Here is a 22,417-nt window from a genome sequence, read left to right on the forward strand (position 1 = left end):
GCACTAACGTTCATTCGGCTGATCACTCTAGTCCCCTGCTCCAGCGCAGCCGGATCCTGAACCTCACAGGATGAGGCTGAGCGTACCAGCCGAACTCGCGTCAACGTTCCAGAACGACATCGCAGTGCGAGAGTTGCGAAAACCGACAAGAGGTGCAACGCCACTAGATCGCCTAAGTTCTGTGAGATTACCTGCCTTGATACACTCGTACGGCCTGTCCGTCGAACCGAGGCAGTCATGTTCGGAGATCGAGGCTTTAGCACACTATCATTGTGTACTGCACTCGAGGGCAAAAATAAGCCAATGATGCAGGAAATAATTGCGGTTTTAGAGCACTCCACATCGTCAGCGCATGACCAAAGCTAAATGCTGTGACGCCACCTTTTAGTTACAAATTATTACACTTTCGGGGCTCTTTAATATCTCATTATGCCTAATAGCTTCAAAACAGAAAGCTGATCTGAATAATACTGAAAAAACATTGCTAATACTTTAACCTCAGCGTGAGATGAAACTAAGCGACGGCTTAGTTTACCGTGTATCATTGCCGTCACGAAGGGTAGCAAGTAGCGAGGCAGAATTTGGATCGAAGTAGGCTGGCTGGGCCCTTCCAGGTTATGCAATCATGGTAGACGCTGTGGAAGCGGACGCCCCGAGACCGTAGCTTGGCCAGATTTTGGAGCCCATCAGACGATACCCACTCAAATGTATGCTATTGTCTAACACGTCTGCTTGTAAACTAATTGACAGGTGAAGTCGCTCATTCCTAGTTATTCGAATGCCTTATTCTTCGGGAACCTTCAGAAGCTTCGAATGAACCACATCGAGGAAACTCAACAGGAAGGAACGCTTGTTTCCAGATGGCAAACAAAAAGAAAAAAATGGGGAAAAGAAAAAAAGGCATGAAAAAAAAGACAGCAGACGGCGAGTCAACAAGCTGCCGTACCACACGGCGGTCACCCAGAAGAGCGCTGCCCATGCACTAGCCCTTCCAGACGTCGCACTTTCTCTTCGGATTCATGTACGAGCCGAGCGGACAACTGAACGCCTGGGCGAAGCCGGCAAAGTTCCTAAGCGGTCCGTTCACCCGATACGCGGCAGGCGGCGACGTGCCGTAGCGCAATCGCTGCCAGGCGTAGCGGGAGTCTACCGCCTCGCAGCGGCCCAGGGCGTAGTTGATGAAGAACAGCTGATCCGGGCTGTAGGCCTGCAGCCCTTCGAGAGCCACGCCGTTCTGGGGATCCACGTACGACCGGTAGAGGGAGAGGGCCAGTGGTAGCGCCATGTTCTCCACGGCCTCGTTCCGCAGCGCCCTGCGAGACATTTGCGAGAAGTTGGCGATGCCACGCGTCAAACAGCACATTTAATCGAGCAGTCAACCAAACGGCGGCACGTGTTATTCTTGATCACACATTTCTTTATGAATGCCCATCGTTTTCGGCACTCAACTAGACAGTTTAAACTCTGCATTAGATTTGGTGTAGTGGTGGCGTACGACAAACAAGGAACCCGTCTGTTTTCTCTTCATGTTTCGTGCGCTACTCACGCCATATCATGCTGCTACAACTCGCCCAAAGTTGTTACGTGTACACCCGTGAGCAAAAGTATACGGACCACGGGAGCGCGTGTCAAACTGCATCGAGGCGCCGTCTACCTGACGCGGCGCTTGCTGTCGAGAGGGCCGCTAGAGCAGCGGTGCGCATGCGCGTCCTATCATATCCCCTGGCCTGAGATGTAGCTTTGCCTGAGGTGGTTACGGTGCTCGTCGACTAAATGTCAACTGGGTGTTGCTGCCTCTGCTCCGTCGCCTCCCCGCCGCTATTTTAGGCAGCAGTTTGCTAGCTTGCTTGATCCTCATCCGTGGCGCTTACCCACTACGGCCGGCGGTTAAAGGTTAAAGGAAGGGGGGAAGGAAAAAAAAACTAGACGAAAAAGTGCGCTTGGAGTGGCTCGCGCGCGCGCCGCGCTTGGATTTATTTACTTCTTTCTGGTTATCGCATGACGCATCGCCTTCTCTGACGTCTCTCGATGACTCGCGCAAAATGCCTTGTTTCTTTCAGCGGCGTTCGATTATCGGAAACGGCATTGACACCCAGTTGACATTTAGTCGACGCGCACCGTAACTACCTCAGGCAAAGCTACATGTCAGGCCAGGGGATATGATGGGACGCGCATGCGCACCGCTGCTCTATAGCGGCACTCTCGGCAGCAGGCGCCTCGTCGTAGACAGCGCGTCAATGCAGTTTGACATAAAACCCCTATATATAAAAAGTAGCGCCATCCGCTTCCCTCCTCCTCCGTTACGCTGTCGCGCTCGGCGCGGCCAGCGAGATCGAGGCGCGATATCGACAGTGGCGCCGCGTCCGTCGGGCCTGCCGTGGCAGACGACAGCTAACGCGCTACCAGAGGAAATCCGCGCGAAACTTAGATCGCGCCCTGTGGAGCAGTTATTGAGGTGCGATTTTGCTTCGTCAGTCAGTAACTGGCCTTAATAATGCCGTTTTGGCAGTAGCAACGCGACGATGCGAGACGGCGCAAATACCAAGTGTGCAGCAAGCGTTTGCGCTCACCGGATGGCAAACAAAAAAAGCATTTAGCCCGCGCCTTGTCGGTTGCGGCTAATTCAGGCGCAGCAGCATGTCATCACAACGAAGTTCTTGTCCCTAACACGTTTGATCACTTTGTGCGTACAGCACTTTCGTCGCACAGGCCCGAGAATGGCGGTCGGAGCGCGCTGGAAAGAAAAAATGTAGAAAAGCGTGAATAAGCGCGACGCGAACTTCCACGTGACACGGATTGGCCAATGGGGGAGCGGAGGAGGCTGGGGCAACAGGAGGCGGCTAAGAGAGGGCGAGGAGGAAGCGCAGGGGTGAGCGCGGTGGCGGCAAGATCTAAGAATGGCGCTACTTTTATAAATATAGCGGCTTTAGTTTGACATAAGGTCCCTATATAAGAAAAGTCCCGCCATCCTTTGATAAACGCCGCTTCTCTCTCTCCTGTATCTCCGATTGGACGATGATAGCGCGCGCTTTTCACTTTATATTTTCTCTTTTTTCCGCCTCAGAGCTATGTTGAAAGTCCTCTGCGCAACCACAGTCGCCGGCGGCGGCGGCGGCGCGCGCTCGGCGTGAAAGCTTCAACCTGGACTTTCTAGGTGCGCCACCGTCGACTTGGCTTTCGCAAGCAAAAAGTAAAGAAAAAATCAAGCGCTTTAGAAGAGGAGGCGGCGGAGGAAAGAGTAGATGGCGGTACTTTTCTTATTTAAAAAATTAAATTATGGGGTTTTACGTGCCAAAACCACCTTATGATTATGAGGCACGCCGTAGTGAGGGACTCCGGAAATTTCGACCACCTGGGGTTCTTTAACGTGCACTTAAATCTAAGTACACGGGTCTTTCCGCATTTCGCCCCCATCGAAATGCGGCCGCCGTACTTTTCTTATATAGGGACTTTAGTTTGACACGCGCTCCCGTGTTCCGTATACTTTTGCTCATGGGTGTACCTTTTAAAGCGAAGCTTCCGATATTTCACTGATTCATCCGGGAGCGCAGAAAACACACTGCAGGAAAGCCAACTTACACAATCGAACTATCTGCGCATCTGCGCACACAATGGCACAACGGCGTACGACATACGTATCGTACAACACTACAGTTCACATTCGCAATTGTACCCATAAGAACAATGGCAACTGCCACACCACGTTACCCAGACGAACTGTATATATATCTGAATTACGCGCGTCACACAACCCATTCCCGACCGCCAATGTAAGCGCGAGCGCGATCGTGCCCGTAAGGCCGATCCCGTGTATCGGCAACGGCAGAGCCTCTGACCGTCTACCACAGCGATCACAAGGCTATACTGTGCAAGTGCACAGTCGTCCGTGAGAGTGTGAGTGTGTGCGTGTAATCAACAGCTACATGATCTAAAATAAAGGTTACGCAACTTAGCGAAATGTGTCCTCATTCAAGTTCAAGGTTCAAAAAATACAATCCTTAACAAGTAATCAAATCACATATGCATAGCATCGGGTCGCTCAGCATTTCTTGGTTTGGTTGCGTGGTCGTTGGCTTTTGACTTTGACTTTGATTCAGTTTGCATGGGAGAAAGCTTCGCGTTAAACCATCTTTCTTTAAGAATGGGGCTTTGTTTTTTTCCTTTCAAGTTCTGTTCGCAGCATCGGGGTGATCGATGCTTTTTAGAAGGGGGAATTGACATGCGCAGATTGTTTATCTTTTTCTGGTGACCAGTTTTCATCCGCTAATCACTGCCAAAAAGGCTTTTCACCGGCTAAGCTCTGTCACAACGTTATTGTTCAACGCAAGACGCGCCTACATGTATCGAAACTGTCCTGAATGTTGTTGCCGATTCTACAGCCAAATGAATATACATTTATTAAATTCTGGTATATTAAGTGTCAAAACCACTTTATGATATGAGGCACGCCGTAGTGAGGGACTCCGGATTAATTTTGACCACTTGGGGTTCTTTAACATGCACCCAATGCACGGTTCACGAGCGTTTTAATGCAAAAGCATTAAATGCCCCATTACGCGAAAATCTATCGGCGTGACCGAAAGATGGTACTAAATATGATCGACGGCGCAAAGATTAAAAACACGTCAAAAAACGCTCCAATTGACCTCAAACTTCTCGGGGAGAGGGGGGGGGGGGGATTACTGTAAAAAAAAGTTAATTAACGCCTTTGAAAAGAACATTGGTACTGTCGGCTTGGAATAAAACTCGGGCCTCCGCTTCCCCGGCGCCTGGCTGGCTCCACGGTTTTAGCAGGCTAAAGGTGAGAAAAGTGCGTGCGTCACTGGGAACGCGACATCGCAGCCAATGGCGCCATGTCATGAGTGTATGATGATGATAAAAATGTATTTATTGTAGGATGGCTCGAAGGCCTAATGAGTGTATAAAATGAGTGCGTTCAAGACGTTCGGAGGTCTCCAAATGCTATAAGTGTCTCTGCGATTTTTTTTTTCGCATTCAGCTCCTACCGGACTGCGGTCGCCACGTTAGCGAAAGGATCTCATCTAATCGGGGGACGTATCTCGGACGATCGCTCTCAAAGATATAACTTTCATTGCGCGCTCATTGGCTGGCTGGGCGAAGCCGGCTGGTCTCATTGGCTGGTTGAGCAAAACCTCTCGAATCATTCAACGCGCTGTGTACTGCGCCACGCGAAAGTGATGGTATCGACGAAAGTGGTCGTCCGAAAATACCGGCCCATATTGCGTGCTCGACGCGAAGAGTGGTGTAAATACGGGAAGGCATGCGAGCAGCAATTATTGCGCTGGCTTGTACAGCCTCCCGCATTTTTTAGCTATATTGTGCGAGAACGCTATAATATGGTCGTATGTCGTCCTAAAAGAACATCTGATTAGACGACTCTTGCACAGACAAGTACTTAGTGCACTTGATAGTACTTCTGCCGGTCTCGCTGATTATCGCCGCTTAAAGGTATACTAAACTGACGCGTGATGGACGCTCGCGCGATATAGCAAAAATGTCACAGTTTCGCCCTAAGGGCGAAGCAATGAATGCGATAGCAACACAGCAATGTCATACGAAGTAAGGTGAGCGGCTTTGGTAGCAATATGAATTGTAGTAAACATGAGCTGATTAAGTAAGCAGGTGTGCTGCCGCGTAAGTAGGCCGACATGAAGAGAGACTCGATGACCACGAGAAGGCGCGTGTGAAAGGGTGGTGTTGATGAGAAGCGCTTCCCATGGGCAGCGCGTGCGAAGGGACACACCTGTAGTGCTGCACTGCCGATCCGGGCAGCATTGCATGTGTAGCGTGCGTTGGAAAATGTGGCCTGACTATTACTAACTGAATGAACAAGCGTGGTGTGAGCGCGCACAAACAAACATGAATAGATCCCACTGAATGACTGCAGACAACGACGGTCAAAACGCTGGCAGCGAGCGCATACGCCGCAGCGGGTGAAGGTACGTGCGGTCTATCGCTTCAACGGTGAGCGGCGAATGCACGGCGCATAAAGGTCAGAGCCGTGTAGAGATAAGAGACTGTGCGGGCGAGCGACGAGCGCGGTTGTTGGCAGAGTAGAAGTGCGCCCCCCCCCCCCCCCCCGCGCTCCCTCCGGCGCTGGCTTCCCGCTTCCTCGCTTGCGCGTGGGTGATTGAGTGCGTTCGCTCTCCGTGATAGCGCGCGTACCCGCACGCTTCCGCTCGGGCATACGGCGCGCGGCGAAGATTTTAAATATAGAGAACCTCACGGCGACGTCGACGGCAACGGCAGAAATCCGGTTGAAGTGTCCATATAATTGCTATCGCAATAAAATGCGGGAGGCTGTAGGTGTGTCATGTATAAATAGGTAGCGCACTTGACCCGAAGATCAGATTTCGATGACCGAAGACTGTGCTCGCCGATATCGTTGTGCTTTGAGCGCCTATTTGAGTTCCGCCAGATTCGTGACTCACAGTGTTTACAGAGCGTTGCAATTCACCGCTACTACAACGTGACAATATTAACATGAAAATTAGGCTTCGCAACAATTTAACGAGTGTAACGTACACCTGAGTTGATAATGTCGCCTAATCAATTAGTGTACTCGATTAGGTATTTTCCGCGCAAACGTACATGCCCCGTCTGTGAAATCGCGAAATTGTTTGTCACCGCGAGGGAAGCGAGCGCCGGAGGATGAAGGCGCCTGGCGGTGGAGAGGAGGATAGCCGCGCCCTTTCCGTTTGTGCTTCGACGCTGCGGTGCTCGCTGTTCGCGGCGTCCATACACACTTGCGCGTAACTCTCGTTCACGAAGTGAAACATACCTGCAACTTCCTTTAAACTCGCTTTCAGAAAACAACATGCATGTAAACATCTTCCCGGTATGAACGGCTTGGAAAAGTAGGTATGCAGTGCTGCAGTCTAAGTTCTTGCGTGAAAAATATATAAGCCATTGGTCTCGGTTTGTTGGGGCTGATGGGGCTTCAGCCCCCCCCCCCCCCCCCCCCGAAATTTTTTCGTGCGGGCATGCACCACCGACCAAAACTACCACCGACGCCGGCAATCAATCTGGATTTTGTCTACAATGTCTTTTTCATGCTCGAAAAGACATTTCGGCACGAACATTGCGAACTCGGGCTGGATTTCGTGACAACGCCCTTGCACCTGGAGTCACGTAACAAACTTTCAACGGCTTTTCGATAGCGAGTGGGCGCGTTGCGGCATCTCGCAGCGGCCGCGGAATATACAGAGCGCATGGATTTCAATTACGAAACTTTATGGGTATAAAGTTCTCATAAATTTTTGACGCGAAAGGTGCGCTGACATTTCCAAAGGCATGCTTTAAAAGACTTTCAATTCTAGAACTTTATGGGGTTAATGTTCTTATAAACTTGGGCCAACATGCGCGCACTGGAACGCTCGTGTCCAAGCCGTTCCATAAATGGAAGCGCGCGCTCGCAATCTCCCACACACACGAAAATACTAAATATCAGCGTGACTGTCAGCTAGCAGCTGATAATTTTCTCCAAACATTTTCAGGAAGCGTGCAGAATGTGATTGATCAGCTGGACCAGGGCAGGCAAAGTAAAATATGAGAAAACAGAAGAAAGTAAACGACCTATTATTGATAATTGTTTTTTTTACGGGCGACAAGGTCTGGCTCTCCGTTGCCACAGGGACAGGGGCCCTATGGATTTAAGCAATGCCCCTGCTGAAAATACAGGCATTTTCAGAGTGCTTCTTTGCATGCGAGCTGATTGTGGAGATACATATCTGAAGAACCATTTGGAAAGTTGCCCCAGTAATGCCTCGTATTTAAGCCCAGACGCACAAAACCAAATTATAGAAATATGCGGTGACATTATCCAAGAAAGCCTAGATTCAAAAGCAGGCTGTTTCTCCATACTTTCTGACGAAACGACGGACATCGCTGGAATCGAACAGCCTACTGTTTCTGCAAGGTACCTAAACAAGTATGCCAACGACATCAAGGGAGTGTTTTAGGTTTTAGCACCGGAATAGATGCCCATCTCTCATTGCGACAGCAGGTTCTATGTAAATGTGTAAATATTGCTGCAGCTTCTAGTCACCCTTCCAGTGACCACTGCCAGCGCAGACAGAATATTTTTTTAACAAGAGTTTACTAAAAAACTACTTGCGCTATACAATGTCTGTGGAACGCATGGTTAGGCTGGCGCCACAGAGACGGGCAGACATACAGCCACAGAGACGTCGGCATCAACGTGTCCGAAGTCATTGACCGCTTCGCTCAACTTTCCCGCCGAGAGCAGTTTGTCCTTTAGATAGCGAAGCAGCAAAAATCAATGCAAGTAAAAAGCACTGTTCCTTCAGGTCCATAAGTTCTTAATTATGAAAACGTATGACCGTTCATTAGCTTTTAAAACCGCAGAAATTTTCGCCGTTTATTCTAGCAGTTAGCATCATGATCATAATTATCACGCGAATACAAAAATTACGAGAATACCAATAACCAATTTTGACCGACCTTGCTCATTGAAAGCCCGGCCCACGCGGCGTTCGCCAAAAACACACTCGGATATTGGGTACTTCAACTTGCCACATCATCTGTGGCCTTCGCTTGTCCTTTTCTTTCATTTTCAGCTACCTGCTTTAATTTCTTTTTTGAAACGAAGGAATACCCTCCTTTAATTTTGGGTGCAGAATAATTCTTGGCGTTGTGCAGGCAGTTAAATTACACATTTTCGTACTGATTTATGCATTATTCCTCTATTATTCTACCCACATAGCGCTGTCGCGACCGCTGCATGGCCCAAGTACATATCACAATTTCTGCGATCATAGTTATGTTCTTGCCTAGATCATCTGTCTTTCTGTGCGGAAATTTTACTATGTGTGACTGAGCAACATGTTTATTTGTCTTATTTGACGCATTATATACACTGACGTTTGCTTAAATACGTAGATTTATTGGAGATTCATACGTATTTTGAAATATCTTATTGCGAGGTTTTGTGTATACAAGCAGTGAACTTTTGTTTCCAGCGACTCTTTTTTTGCCCTTTAACGAGTTGTATCTTCGCATTTGTATATTCCATTCTATCTTCGCAATTTCTAATATATATTTTGCAGAACTCCCACTTTTTATTTGTACTCACTGCTGCGAGTATTATCTCGGTGTAATTACAATACACGACGAGTTACAGCTGCTCCTGCGCAATCGATTGCAACGAGGGATAGCGTCATTGAGGTTTCTTCCTGGCCGTTGCATATGTAGAAAAATGTAAACAAGGTTATTGAATGACAAAGATTCATCAAAATATTTGTCCTCAACTTATTCATTTCATGGCCTTTACGTTTTTCATATAAGCTGCATGCACTGCTTTGCTGGTTTAGAACTGATATTGACCCTTTTCGCAGCAATCCTGTTGCGCTGCCATATTTGATCACGTGGTGACACATCCATTGCTTGCCTCAACTGCCTCCGTTGCCTCCTTGTTTACAATGGAAGTGTATGACGCCGGCGCGGCTTAGAAAACCTCTGTTTTCGGAGATATCATAGACGGTGACTAGATGGACGACACGAAGCTTTGATCACAGCTTCAGAGAGCATGCAAAAGTGCTTTCGGAGCTGATTAATCTATGTCCAAATGGCATAAGCAGCGTATATGGTGCTTGTTCTAAAAGCGGGGATAAATATGCATTCCAAGCTTTCCGATTATGAATTCAGTCAGCCTTAGTGTGTTTAGCTCTTTGTTCTTTATTCGGCAAATATTTTGAAGCAAGTGGCTTGTCAGTTTCTGACTCAGTGAAGTTCCTCGGTGCGGCCACTTTCTGATTATTTTCTGCCTAATCACTCGCGGGTGTGCTCAGTTCCGAATCCGATAGATTTGCTCTTGCAGCGCACAAGGCTTGAAACGTAGCTGTTTTTTACATTGTAATACCTTGTAGCAAATATATATTACAGCTAGTAACTTGCTTACTCTTGCGGACCATCACGAAACATTCAGCTTCGACCATTGGTTCGCCATAGGTGTAGTCCGCCATTTATTGTGTGTATACAGTGCCCATATATTCAAGTGTGAGTTCATTCACTTATTCTTGATACGTCGGCGATAGAGTGGGCGTAAGTTTTCCTGCCATTTGGACAGATGTGTATAGATAACGTGCGCGAAACTTACTATGACAGGAAGCGGCGCTACTCCCTTTGTCATTGTTTAACGAGTGGTACTCATTATTGCCGACGTTCTGGGGATGAAGCCCTTTCTTTGAAGGTTAGCGATACAAGGCTGGCGGATGAGCAAATTTCTGTACCCTCGAGGAAAGCGGTACATCACGAAGTGCCGGTAACACGTTCGGACAGTTGCAGCAGCGGTCCGCGAACTTCGCCACACAGATTCATTCTATTCCCTAACATGCCAGTCACTATTTTTGGAGCCAACTACTCATACGTCTTCAATCCACATTATTCAATCTAGCATGATTGGAGCACAGTGTATTAGTGAAAACTCAGTTGCATTTCCGACAGCTGATCGCACAGAAGCAAGGTAAAAGCGGTAATGGTTTCGTATTCGTGCGCGGTCGCTGAGGAGAGGTATGGCGCGCCGCCGTGAGCGCTATCTCGTTTCTCTAAAACACACTGCTCCGCGAAAAGGGTCAATAGTTCTAAAGTTCATGTGATGTTTTCTTTACTTATTAATTAGACAAAAAAACGCGGAAGCATTGATATCAGTTATTTCTGCCACAATTTTTGGGGCATACGAATTTATTCTTTTATGACAACATACATATTTTAATGGACAGTGCATAGCGTTCAATAATTCGTTTGCAGCATCTAATATACAATGGAATTGGCAATGCAGTTATTATTCATGCATTTGATCCCTCGACAAATGCTATAAGGAGGAGGCCGCGCTGCAACCTGAGCCCCCCCGAACAATATTTCTGGCTACGCCACTGATGCACTTGGCTGGCTAGCAGCTTTGGATTGGCTTGGCAGCAATCACCTTTTTTCAGCGTCATAACTCCGGAATGGTGCACCAGCTGCTTACTCACGCTAATACGCCTGGTAAATAAAGGTATGGCGGTCTGCCGTGGCTTGTGCTACGACAGAAACGATGAACTAGAAGTGTTTATTTCTAAATACCTCCAGTAAAAATCTTAGGAAATTTCTACAAGTGCGCAAATTAAACTACGCGCCACCAGCGCGTACGTATATGATGGAAATATTGTGGTGGCGGCTTCTTTCTCCATGGACCGGTCAGGGGGATGTTCTATTCAATAGAGTTAATTGACATGCAGGGTTGCGCACACTCGCCGTGTCCGTCATCTCAAGGTGTTTGCACCCGTAAATTGCGGCCGACGTGTGTTAATGATAACACAACCTGCAGCCACAGCGGTGGCGCAGTGGCTACGGCGTTTTGCTGCTGAGCTTAAAGTCACCCGCTTGATTACCGGCAATTGGATACTTTCATAAGGATGGGGTGCACAACTGCTCGCGTACGGTGAAGGGTTCTTGTTGAAATATCCCAGGTCGACACACACTAGTCAGGCGAGGGTAGTACGCGATCGAAATAATACGAGCATTCACCTGAGTAGTAGCGAAGGGAACATGTTAATTGATGTTCCTGAGACGGTGTGGATGCGATACTGAAAATGAAGAGCAGGGCACGAGGATCCTATTATTTTTATGGTGTGTGGCGCAGAATGCGCGTGTATGACGCAGAGCCCGATTGGTGTTGAGAAAAGATTCGCGAACATAGATGAAAAGAAATAGGAGGTTAAACTGCACAAATATCTGAATTTAATAAATGCAAACGCAATATACACAGAGGCAAAAAATACGGCACCAAAGTACAGGGTAATTGGATGTATAAGTAGACAATCCGGAGTCATCACTCCTGGTTGCGGAGTGATGACTAAGAAACAAAGACGGTAAATTTGATGCGAAGCCTGGAACCAGAAATGTCCATGGATATTTATAAAGACGGCAAGCAAAAAATTGGGACAGCATATGTAGGATAACATTAGGGATAGTGCTTTACTTTTTGAGGTCTAAGCTGTCAGCCTGAGGACAGAAACATACCGGAGCAAATATTCGCAAACAATGTGAGGCGAAAAAATCCTTAGGTTACGAGCACGTTGTAATGGAATGTCAAAATATTCAACAATCCAGGATCGTACAGAACGTGCAGCTTCCACAAGTAAAGGGGTTCTATACATATGGGAGCGTTAACAGTTCAGTGGTTGAGATAAGCAAAATACGTTTACATAATGGTGGGAAAATCCAACGAAGAGATGTGGCTGAGGAACGTTACAAGCATAGTTAACTTTGGTAAAAAATTTCCGGCAGAACTCATGTCACGATCACTGTCGATGGTAATGGCATTCGAGGAATGTAGCGAGACACTGTATTCCTGAAGTCGAGTTCATTTGACATCTGCATTTGTCATTCTGGGACTTCTGTTGCTTTGCCTACGTGTGATATAATCCGGTGTCCTGCAATATTGCCATGGTTCCCTTGCCAAGGTCGCTCATGAGCATGGCGGCATGACGTCGCCTGCATGACGCCGACACACTGACAATTATGGAATTACGAAGAAGGAATGACGTCAGTGGAACGACAAAGGCGGTATGACAACAACGGCGCATGATGACATTGAGATTACCATTCTTAAATAATGACGGTGATATAACCTCGGCAGCATGACGACACTGGCATGCGGACAATTAGATGACGACGAGTGTGACGATGGTGTGACAACGACCGGATGACAAAGCTGTATTGACGATGACGTTACGACGAAGATGAAATGGCGACGGCTATATGACAACGGTTGCCTGATAGCGACTGTCTGACGACTACGCAATGAAGACAATGGCATGACAACGGTGGCATACTCACGGTTTAATGACGACAGCATAATTACGACACGATGACAAAGAAGGAATGACGTCGATGGATCGAAGAAGGTGGTATGACGAAGACAAAATCACGACAATGGGGTGACGTAACTGAAGGGATGACGATGGTAAAACGATAGCGGGAAGACGACGACAGGACAGTGGTAGAACCACGATGGCGGGACATGCGCTATATGACGAGAGTCGGATGTCGAAGTTAGAATGACGATGACGCAATGACGACGACGGAACTACAATGGTATGAGGACAATGGAATGAGGACGAGTGTATGACGACAATGGCGTCACGACGACTGTACCTCGAAGCCTCTATGATGATGATGGCGTGGCGACGACATCGTGACGACAGTCAGATGATGACACTGAAGTCACGACGATTGCCCGATCACGATAGCATATGATGACGCTATGACAACAGATGCGTCATGGCGGTTGTCTGAAGACGACACAACGATGATGGCTCATCACGGCAGCGAAATCACGATTGAACGACAACAGCGTAATTACGATACAATGACTACGAAGGAACGACGTCGATGAAACGTTGACGGCTGAATGACGAGGGTCAAATGATAGCGTGTCGGGTATGGCATGACGACAATGGTATGACGATGATGGCATGATAACGACGGCATGACGAGAGTATGGTGACAAAGTTAAAATGACAAAGATAGAATGACCGCGACGGCATCAGGACCAAGTTATGACAACGAATACATGAGGGCAACTGTATGACAATGACAGATTGATGAGTGTATGACAACGGCGTAACCACGACTGTATCAGGAAGCCTGTATGACGACGACGACCTGGCGAGAATCTATTGACGAAGCTGACATAACGACGATGCAATGACCACGATGGCATCACCACCACGAGCACACACCTAGTGGCCCAAACTATTGCACAACTTGGCCCACTTGGTCGGCGTAGTAGGCGCACGACGACGGCATGACTATAGTCGCATGACAAAGGTGGAATGAGGATGGTGGAAAGGCCATGACGGCATCACAACTACGAGCATACACCTAGTGGCCCAAGCTGGTAGACAGCTTGGGCCCAAGGGTCGGCGTAAGAGGATAGATAGATAGATAGATAGATAGATAGATAGATAGATAGATAGATAGATAGATAGATAGATAGATAGTAACTCTTATGTAGCACGTATGGAGCAACAGAAAGCTGTATCCGGAGTTTCTCATGTTGCTCCACAATTTTCACATTGGCACTTTTCATCTAATTATAATAATTGAGAAGTTGATTATTTAATTAGAAATAATTACCTTAATAGGCGGAAAGCAAAAAGAAATCTCAGTATCTCCAAGCAACGGCAAACAACATTACTTTGGTTCTGTCCAGCTACGTGGCATTTACGTATTTTTTAGGTGTGGCCCAAGTTAAGTGAAACACCCTGTATATCGTAAAAACTGAGGAGGTCACGCAGGCTACGAGGCTATTTTTCGCAACTCCGTTTCAAAGGCGATGCGATTAGAAATCATCATCATCATCATCAGCCTATATTTTATGTCCACTGCAGGACGAAGGCCTCTCCCTGCGATCTCCAATTACCCCTGTCTTGCGCTAGCGTATTCCAACTTGCGCCTGCAAATTTCCTAACTTCATAATCCCATCTGGTTTTCTGCCGACCTCGACTGCGCTTCCCTTCTCTTGGTATCCATTCTGTAACCCTAATGGTCCACCGGTTATCCATCCAACGCATTACATGGCCTGCCCAGCTCCATTTCTTCCGCTTAATTTCAACTAGAATATCGGCTATCCCCGTTTGTTCTCTGATCCACACCGCTCTCTTCCTGTCTCTTAACGTTAGTCCTAAGATTTTTCGTTCCATCGTTCTTTGTGCGGTCCTTAACTTGTTCTCGAGCTTCTTTGTTAACCTCCAAGTTTCTGCCCCATATGTTAGCACCGGTAGAATGCAATGACTGTACACTTTTCCTTTCAACGACAGTGGTAAGCTCCCAGTCCGGATTTGGTAATGCCTTCCGTATGCACTCCAACCCAATTTTATTCTTCTGTGAATTTCTTTCTCGTGATCAGGGTCCCCTGTGAGTAATTGACCTAGGTAAACGTACTCCTTTACAGACTCTAGAGGCTGACTGGCGATCCTGAATTCTTGTTCCCTTGCCAGGCTATTGAACATTATCTTTGTCTTCTGTATATTCATCTTCAACCCAATTCTTACCCTTTCTCGATTAAGGTCCTCAATCATTTGTTGTAATTTGGCTCCATTGTTGCTGAATGGGACAATGTCATCTGCAAACCGAAGGTTGCTGAGATATTCGCCGTCGATCCTCACTCCTAAGCCTTCCCAGTCTAAGAGCTTGAATACTTCTAAGCATGCAGTGAATAGCATTGGAGAGATTGTGTCTCCTTGCCTGACCCCTTTCTTGATAGGTAACTTTCTACTTTTCTTGTGGAGAACCAAGGTAGCTGTGGAATCCTTGTAGATGTTTGCTAAGATATTCACGTATGCCTCCTGTACTCCTTGATTACGCAATGCCTCTATGACTGCTGGTATCTCTACTGAATCAAATGCCTTTTCATAATCTATGAAAGCCATGTAGAGAGGTTGATTGTACTGCGCAGATTTCTCGATTACCTTGTTTATGACATGGTTATGATCCATCGTAGAATATCCCTTCCTGAAGCCAGCCTGTTCTCTTGGGTGGCTGAAGTCAAGTGTTGCCCTGATTCTATTGGAAATTATCTTGGTGAATATTTTATACAATACTGAAAGCAAGCTAATGGATCTATAATTCTTCAGTTCTTTTAAGGTCTCCCTTCTTATGGATTAGTATAATGTTGGCGTTCTTCCAGCTCTCTGGTACACATGAAGTTGTGAGGCATTGCGTATAAAGGGCCGCAAGCTTTTCAAGCATGATATCTCCTCCATCTTTGATTAAATCTACTGTTATTCCATCTTCTCCAGCAGCTTTTCCCCTGGTCATCTCTTTCAAGGCCCTTCTAACTTCAGCGCTAGTTATAGAAGGAGCCTCTGTATCCGGTTCATCACTATTTTGAATGAAAGTAGCTTGGATGTTTTGGGCACTGTACAGGTCATCACATGATTAGAAATCACTGGTCATCATGTTTTGTGAAAGTAACCAGAATCTGGTTTACCGCGTGCATTGTTGGTTGGATCCATAACGACTACAAAATGTACATGAATGTAGGCGTTTATTTGTTGTGACTACACCAGCAAAGTATTGCCGGTGCTTACCAAGGATAAATAACGTAGGCGCAGCTCAACAATTTCTGGAAGAAAACAAAGAGACAGGAAAGAACACTGTCTTTCAACTAAGTTTATTGAAGAAATTCCGGTCGCTTCCATAAAGAGAAACAACCTTTACTTCACCTCTCTTAAAAGAGTTTTCATTCCTCGGTCAACACACATATTGTTGACATGCACCCGGTTCTTCCCTATATAAACACGGACTGGAATTTCTTCAATATAAACTCAGTTGAAACCGTTCTTTCCTGTCTGTTTGTTTCTTTACAAAAATTGTTGCGCTGCACCTACGTTGTTTAGTATGAACCAACTCGCCCAAATCAAGCTGTTGTGGCACCTCGGATGCATTGGAACAAGAGAGATCATGGTTGTTGGTTCGATTGATTCACGAAGTTTAGCGTGCCTAAGCAACACTGGGACTAACACATACGCCGTAGTGATGGGCTTACGATTAATCTTGAGCAGCTGGTATTCTTCAACGTGTAGCTAAATCTACGTACGTGAGTGTTTCTCCATTTCTCCTCAATATAAAAGCGCCCCCCGCGGGCCTGGAATTCAACCCGCGACCTCGTGATCAGCAGCAGAAGGCCACAGCCACTGCGCTACCACGGCGATAACCAAGGAGACCGTGGGGTCAACGTCTTCCGCTTGTCCTTGTCTGATTGCGCTAAAATGCCTTCCAAGTATACGTTTTCCATCATGGCTAACGCAGCGCCGTATCCCCCTTGGTGGTCGCGAAATTAATACGGAGCGTCCCGGCAAGGTGTTTCTCATATCTGCATGTTTGTTAAGGACGGCTAACCGCTTAATTAAATAAATAGTTAATTAGCCTGTGGACGAGGTGATGCTGGAAATTGCGCTCTGCTTCCACATGGACAGCGCCTTCTCATAGTAGGCAGGGTTGCGACGCGACGACTCTGTTTTAAACATTTGTGGCGTGCGTGCGTGCGTGCGGTCGTGCGTGCGTGCGTGCGTGGGTACGGGCGTGCGTGGGTACGGGCGTGTTTTTTGTGTGTGTTCGTGTGTTCCACTTTTAACTTTTCGTTCTCCCGCGTCAACCTCTTTTACCGCTAAATTAACGAAAGTAGGATTTATAAAGAACAGTTTAGCAGTCTGCAGACTCTGCACTGATTTAGCGTTTCTCAAGTGGCCCTTGAAAGTCTCTAACATCGGCTACGCGATCTATGCGACGAGAAACCTAAGTGGTGGCGAGGCACTCTACTATAAGCCGTTATTGAGGCTTTTTATGCCGCGGAGAAAAGAGAGGCGGGGGTCGAGAAGGAAGGCAGCTGGCGAGGAGGAGACCGCGTGCGCATGCGCCGCGCCGCCCTACTGGGTGTCTCCGCCCTCCTGTTTGCCATGGCTACATGAAGCAGTTTCTTGATACGAACCACACATTACGGCTGGCTTAAACAGCTTCGCTGTTAAAAACGAGTCCCTCGAATCCCTTTGTTTTGGCTCATAAACCCTTTATTTCGTTATGCAGTGTATCTGTTCACTTTGTTATTCATATTCCCACATGTACTTTTGATAAACATTTCACCTTTCTTCTTCATTATTGCGGTAGGCACATTCAATATATTTAAGACACGTTCTAGGCGTGGGGTGTAAATTTTGAGGCGCCTCCGACCCGGTCACTTTGCGTATGTTTGTACGAATTTCAGCGACTGCGTCGACGCCATGCTCTGCAAATGCATGCGATGCATCCAGGGCATACAGATACTTTATTAAAGATCTTCAAAGTTAAGCTAACAGTAATTTTAATCAAAACGCTACGCTAGGTGCAGAAAATCTGCTTGCATAGGTGGTATATGTGCTTTGGCGGACGCAATTTTCTACCATATATAGTCGATTGTCTTGACTTTGCAAATATAAATGCATACCGTAATCGTTGCAGCAAAAAAATTAATTTGCATTTATTTGTTTATTATACGTTTGATCATTCTAATTTTTTGCGAAAACTGTGTCCGCCAAAGTGCATAAACCGCCTGCGCAAGCAGATTTTCCGTATAGCTAGCATCACGTTTTTGTTAAAGCTGGTGTTAGTTTAACAGCGACGACCCTTTAGATTCCCGCTCTTTGTACCAAGCTCAGCTTTAGGCAACACGTGGGCTTCTAGTGTTTCAGGTTATGGGCCAGAAGGCTGGCGCTCACCTCGTCGTCGACAGCTGCTCGGGAGTCTGCCTCTCGGGCATGCGAAGGTAGTGGTCGTCAAGGCACTCCTTGGCGCGTAGCAGCCGCGTGTAGACGGCCCGATCGGACACCTTGGCTGTTTCGATGAGCGCTGCCAGCAGTGCCGCCATCACCTTTACGCCAGCGCGCGGCAGGTGGTAGAGCCAAAAGGCGTCGCCCTCGTAGGTGCGACTGAACAGGCCCATGGGGAACTCGAGCGTGTCCTCGCTCGCCCACACGGGATCCGTCTCCGTGGGTCGGCTCTCCCACGAGACATCGAAGCCGGAGTCGTCGACGGCCTTGAGCCGGTTCCTCTCCACCGCCTGGATGACCGGTTCGAAGGTGTTGATGCCGGAGTAGTGCACGTGGTCCGCCACAGTGCGCGCGTAGCGCAGCCGCTTGTCGTCGTTGGTGAGCCAGAAGGGCACCAGGTACTTGCAGGTCGTGTTCTGGAGCCTGTCCTCGTAGGCGCTCTTGAACGCAGGCTGGAGCCACGACAGGCCTTCGACAAAGTTGAGGATGGTGTTCTTGGCGTTCTGCACTATGTTTTCGACGACTGACGGCTCCATGGATGCCTTGAAGACGTCCCAGTGCAGGAACATGAGCATGAAGGGCTCGATGTTTGTAAGCATGCGCAGGCATGTCACTTCCCTACTGAGCGACTCATTCCAACCTGGGTGCGTCGCCGTAGAGATAGCGGCCAGCTGACGCATCTTGTCTAGCAAGGGTGCGTGCTTGAGGTAGACTTTGTATCCGAGGAAGTTAGCGATGTCCTTTGTTCGAAACGACCGCAGCAGTGACGCCAGTCCTTTCGCGAACGACTCAGTTTCCATGCGGACGTACGTTTTCCGGGTAACATTGGCCACGCCGTCAAAGAGGGCCCTGAGAAACTCCTTCCAGTTCCACTTGTGGAAGCTGTTCAAATCTGACAGCTTGAGCAGCAGGGGTTCACCGGTAGAGTCCGCAGCGAGCTCACTCAGCTTTTTCTCGACGTTGAACAGCGTCGGTAGTGGCACGCCCGAGGTAGCCTTGGCAACGGCGGCGCTGTACCACTTCTCGTGGCTGTTGCTGACAGTCCAAAAGTCCTTAAACAAGAGCTGCTCGGACGGCGACAGCCTCACGACATGCCGGCCCTCCCTGATGTCCTGGTCGAGCGACACCCTGACGAAAGGCGACACCCCGGACGCTCTGGCCACGCGACCAGCCATTTCGGCCGTCTTTGACGGGTCTCGGTGGAACGGAAATCCTCCCAGGCCCTGGTGTTCCAAGATGTTGCGGAAGGCCTTTCGGGAGGTCTTCACGCCGGAACGGCAGTTGGCGAACGCCTTGAGCATCCATCGTTGCGACTCGTCTTGGAGCTCCTCGGGCACAGAATCATCTCCACTGCCGTCCGTGCGAAGGCGCGCGCTTCTTTCTTTCAGCTTCGCCACCAGCAGTTCTTCGATGGCCTTTGCCCGGAGGCTGTCTTCGGTGACGATTGCCTCACCCGGGCGCAGCGAGTCTCGCTGAGACCACTGACCGCACACGAACTCGTAGAAGTTGCCGCACGGGTCGGCCGACGGCTTGAGCGACTCGCGCACATACCGCGCCAGTGCCTTGCAGCTGCGGTCGTCGCAGACCGGTCGCTCGACGCTACGCTCCATGCGAGGCGACATCCGGTCGCCCAGCTGGCGAAGCATCTTGGGCTGGGCCGCCGTGGTCTCCTCGGTGGCGTTGGTCGGGGGCGCCGCGGTGGTGGTCTCGTTGGCGCTGTCGGTGGCGTTGCCGGCTTCCTCGGTGACGCCGTGCCAGAAGATGCCGCCGAGCGGGAAGCGTATCTCGAAGTAATAGAAGCCGACGAAGACAAGCAGCACGGAGATGACGAATGCGAGCAGGATGACCAGGTCGACCGGGTGGTAGCGGTACACGTGGCCTGGCGGGTCCTTGGCCCGCTTCTCGATGGAGCGGAACAGCGACTCCTCCGAGGCGGACAGCATCGCCGTCCTCTCACTTTGATTATTCTTCTTCTTTGCTCGTGACCAGCGTGCGCTGCCTCGGGACGTCGACGAAAAATCGCCGCGCAGCACCACAAGAAAGAAAGAAACGTCGCAACAACTTCTTTTTATCTTTCCGACGATATTCTAACTAGAGAAAAGGGTTTCTCGAAGCTCCACTTTGCAAGATTGCATTAGGGTTAAATATTCCGGTAATACTATCATTTGGGGCCTCGACACTAGGTTATAGTCACATTAATGTTTGTTGCGTGTGATTCTTTTTTCTTTCTTTTTTAGTAATTTCGGATGATTACCGTGCTAATTTTGTGTACCTTTATGTACTTCTCTTCACTAATCATTTCGCTGAAATTTATTCTCCGAACTCTTTATTAATGATGTCTTTATTCTTTCCGTCAGTAGTACCTCTTTTCTAATTTTCTTTCAACTTAGTCTGTGATCGTCGTGTACTATTCTTGTTTCTTATACCTTTCCTTTTGTTGTTTTTCATTTTGTTTTCTACCTCCTACCACCCCATTACTGGCCTGTTTCCCTTAGTGGCTACGCGCCATAAATGTGGCTCATCATCATCAAATGGAAATTAAACCCAAAGCACCGCTGTCAGATCATCGACCACCGAACATATTTTCAGTGTATGAATTAATTAATCAAGGAACGAAGCACTAATCGCTCCATGGTTGTTTATAAACATTTTTCGTGAATTGATCGAGCTCTTCAAGCTCTTTATATTGATTTTGACGGTATCGGAGCGCACTGTCACACTGACCTGCGCTCATTGAAGTAATAAATAAAGCAATAATCCTGTGCAACGCCACTTGCAAACATCTACTAGAACAAATATAAACAATGCTTTCATCTTTAAAAAAAGCTCATGCATAAGCAACGCGAGCAACCAACATTTGTTTTCTTAGCCGTTCACTGCGATATCATCGAGGGTCAGTAATGGAAGTGCTGTAGCCAATAGGACCACATATTCAACCTCCCTAGCTCGTAAGAACCACTATCATTACCTTCCCCATCACAATTGATGGCCGCCCGTTCATACAAGCTACTGCAACGCACGATCAAACGCATTCAAGAGTATTGACTCTCACTCTTGCAGTGATCGACCGTGGGCAAGACACAGAAGCCTAAGACAGGAGCCAACGTTTCGACAAAGGTCCTCGTCAGGACAACAACGTCAGGCACGTCAGGGCCTAATCACTAATCACTTCGCTAATCATTTCGCTGAAATTTGTTCTCCGAACTCTTTAATAATGATGTCTTTATTATTTCCGTCAGTAGTACCTCTTTTCTAATTTTGTTTCAACTTAGTCTGTGATCGTCGCGTACTATTCGTGCGTCAGGCACGTCCGCGTAAAGGTTGTTGCCCTGCCGAAGACTAGTCATCTTGTTGAAACGTTGGCTCTAGCATGAGGCTTCTCCTGTTCGTTGATCACTTCAAGGCTCCGTCACCCGGATAACCATATGCCCAGTTTGTATCACCTCACCCTTTAATTAGAATATAGCGTCTCTACACTAATGTATCCATACTTGGGGAGCAATAAGTACGTAAGACACTTCATCTGAAATTGTGTTTCTTGTCTTATCCTGTAAACAGAAGCTTCCTAAGTAAATACCTATATTCGAATACATTTTCGGCGTTCCTAAGCATGAAAAGACGCCAGAAAGCATACGGAGGTGCCAGAGGTAAGAAAGCTTCAGCCGGCTAGAAACGTCCGTCTTCAGGTTATTAAGACGAACGTCTTAGATGGCTCATGGGTAGAAAAGTCCGACGACCGTCCGGCATTATGGCACCAAAATTCAAGTGAAGTCTCGGGTAACGTCTCAAACACATGAATAAAACTGTTATCATGAGTAGACACAAGTTAGAAATGACTATGGAAGCGAACATTGTTTAACTGCGCGAACAAACGGACCATGGAACAAGGACGGGCGCAGCTATGAACTACTTACGAAGCTACGACGATAGCCACATTTGGTCATGCATGCCCCAGTAAGGCATCACTTTCTGTCAATAAAAGAGCTCGATTACTTCTGTTCGCGTTGAACGGACACCCGTCTAAATAATCAGTGTGGCCACAAAGTATCTGCGTTTTACTCCGGCGGTTGCTGCGTATGGCGCGG

At 47.9% G+C, this 22,417-nt stretch overlaps 1 protein-coding gene across 1 annotated transcript; it reads right to left on the reverse strand.

Moving 5' to 3' along the window:
- Window positions 1-536: 536 nt before the first annotated feature.
- LOC119449217 (neprilysin-1) lies at window positions 537-20,275 on the reverse strand. The gene is made up of 2 exons (XM_037712397.2): window positions 18,282-20,275; window positions 537-1,313 (listed from the first exon to the last, which is right to left on the reverse strand). Exons 1-2 carry the CDS (start codon window positions 20,273-20,275, stop codon window positions 983-985), a joined length of 2,325 nt encoding a protein of 774 aa, XP_037568325.1. The 3' UTR covers window positions 537-982.
- Window positions 20,276-22,417: the final 2,142 nt, after the last annotated feature.

This window comes from Dermacentor silvarum, chromosome 4 (assembly GCF_013339745.2).
Source record: "Dermacentor silvarum isolate Dsil-2018 chromosome 4, BIME_Dsil_1.4, whole genome shotgun sequence".
NCBI classification, from domain to species: domain Eukaryota; kingdom Metazoa; phylum Arthropoda; class Arachnida; order Ixodida; family Ixodidae; genus Dermacentor; species Dermacentor silvarum.

Excerpts from the sequence above, each read along its gene's own strand:
- LOC119449217 (XM_037712397.2), bottom strand. The coding sequence starts at position 20,275 with ATGCTGTCCGCCTCGGAGGAGTCGCTGTTCCGCTCCATCGAGAAGCGG. Across the intron at positions 1,314-18,281 it reads GAGCAGCTGTCGACGACGAG|GGCGCTGCGGAACGAGGCCG; the intron begins GTGAGCGCCAGC and ends AATGTCTCGCAG.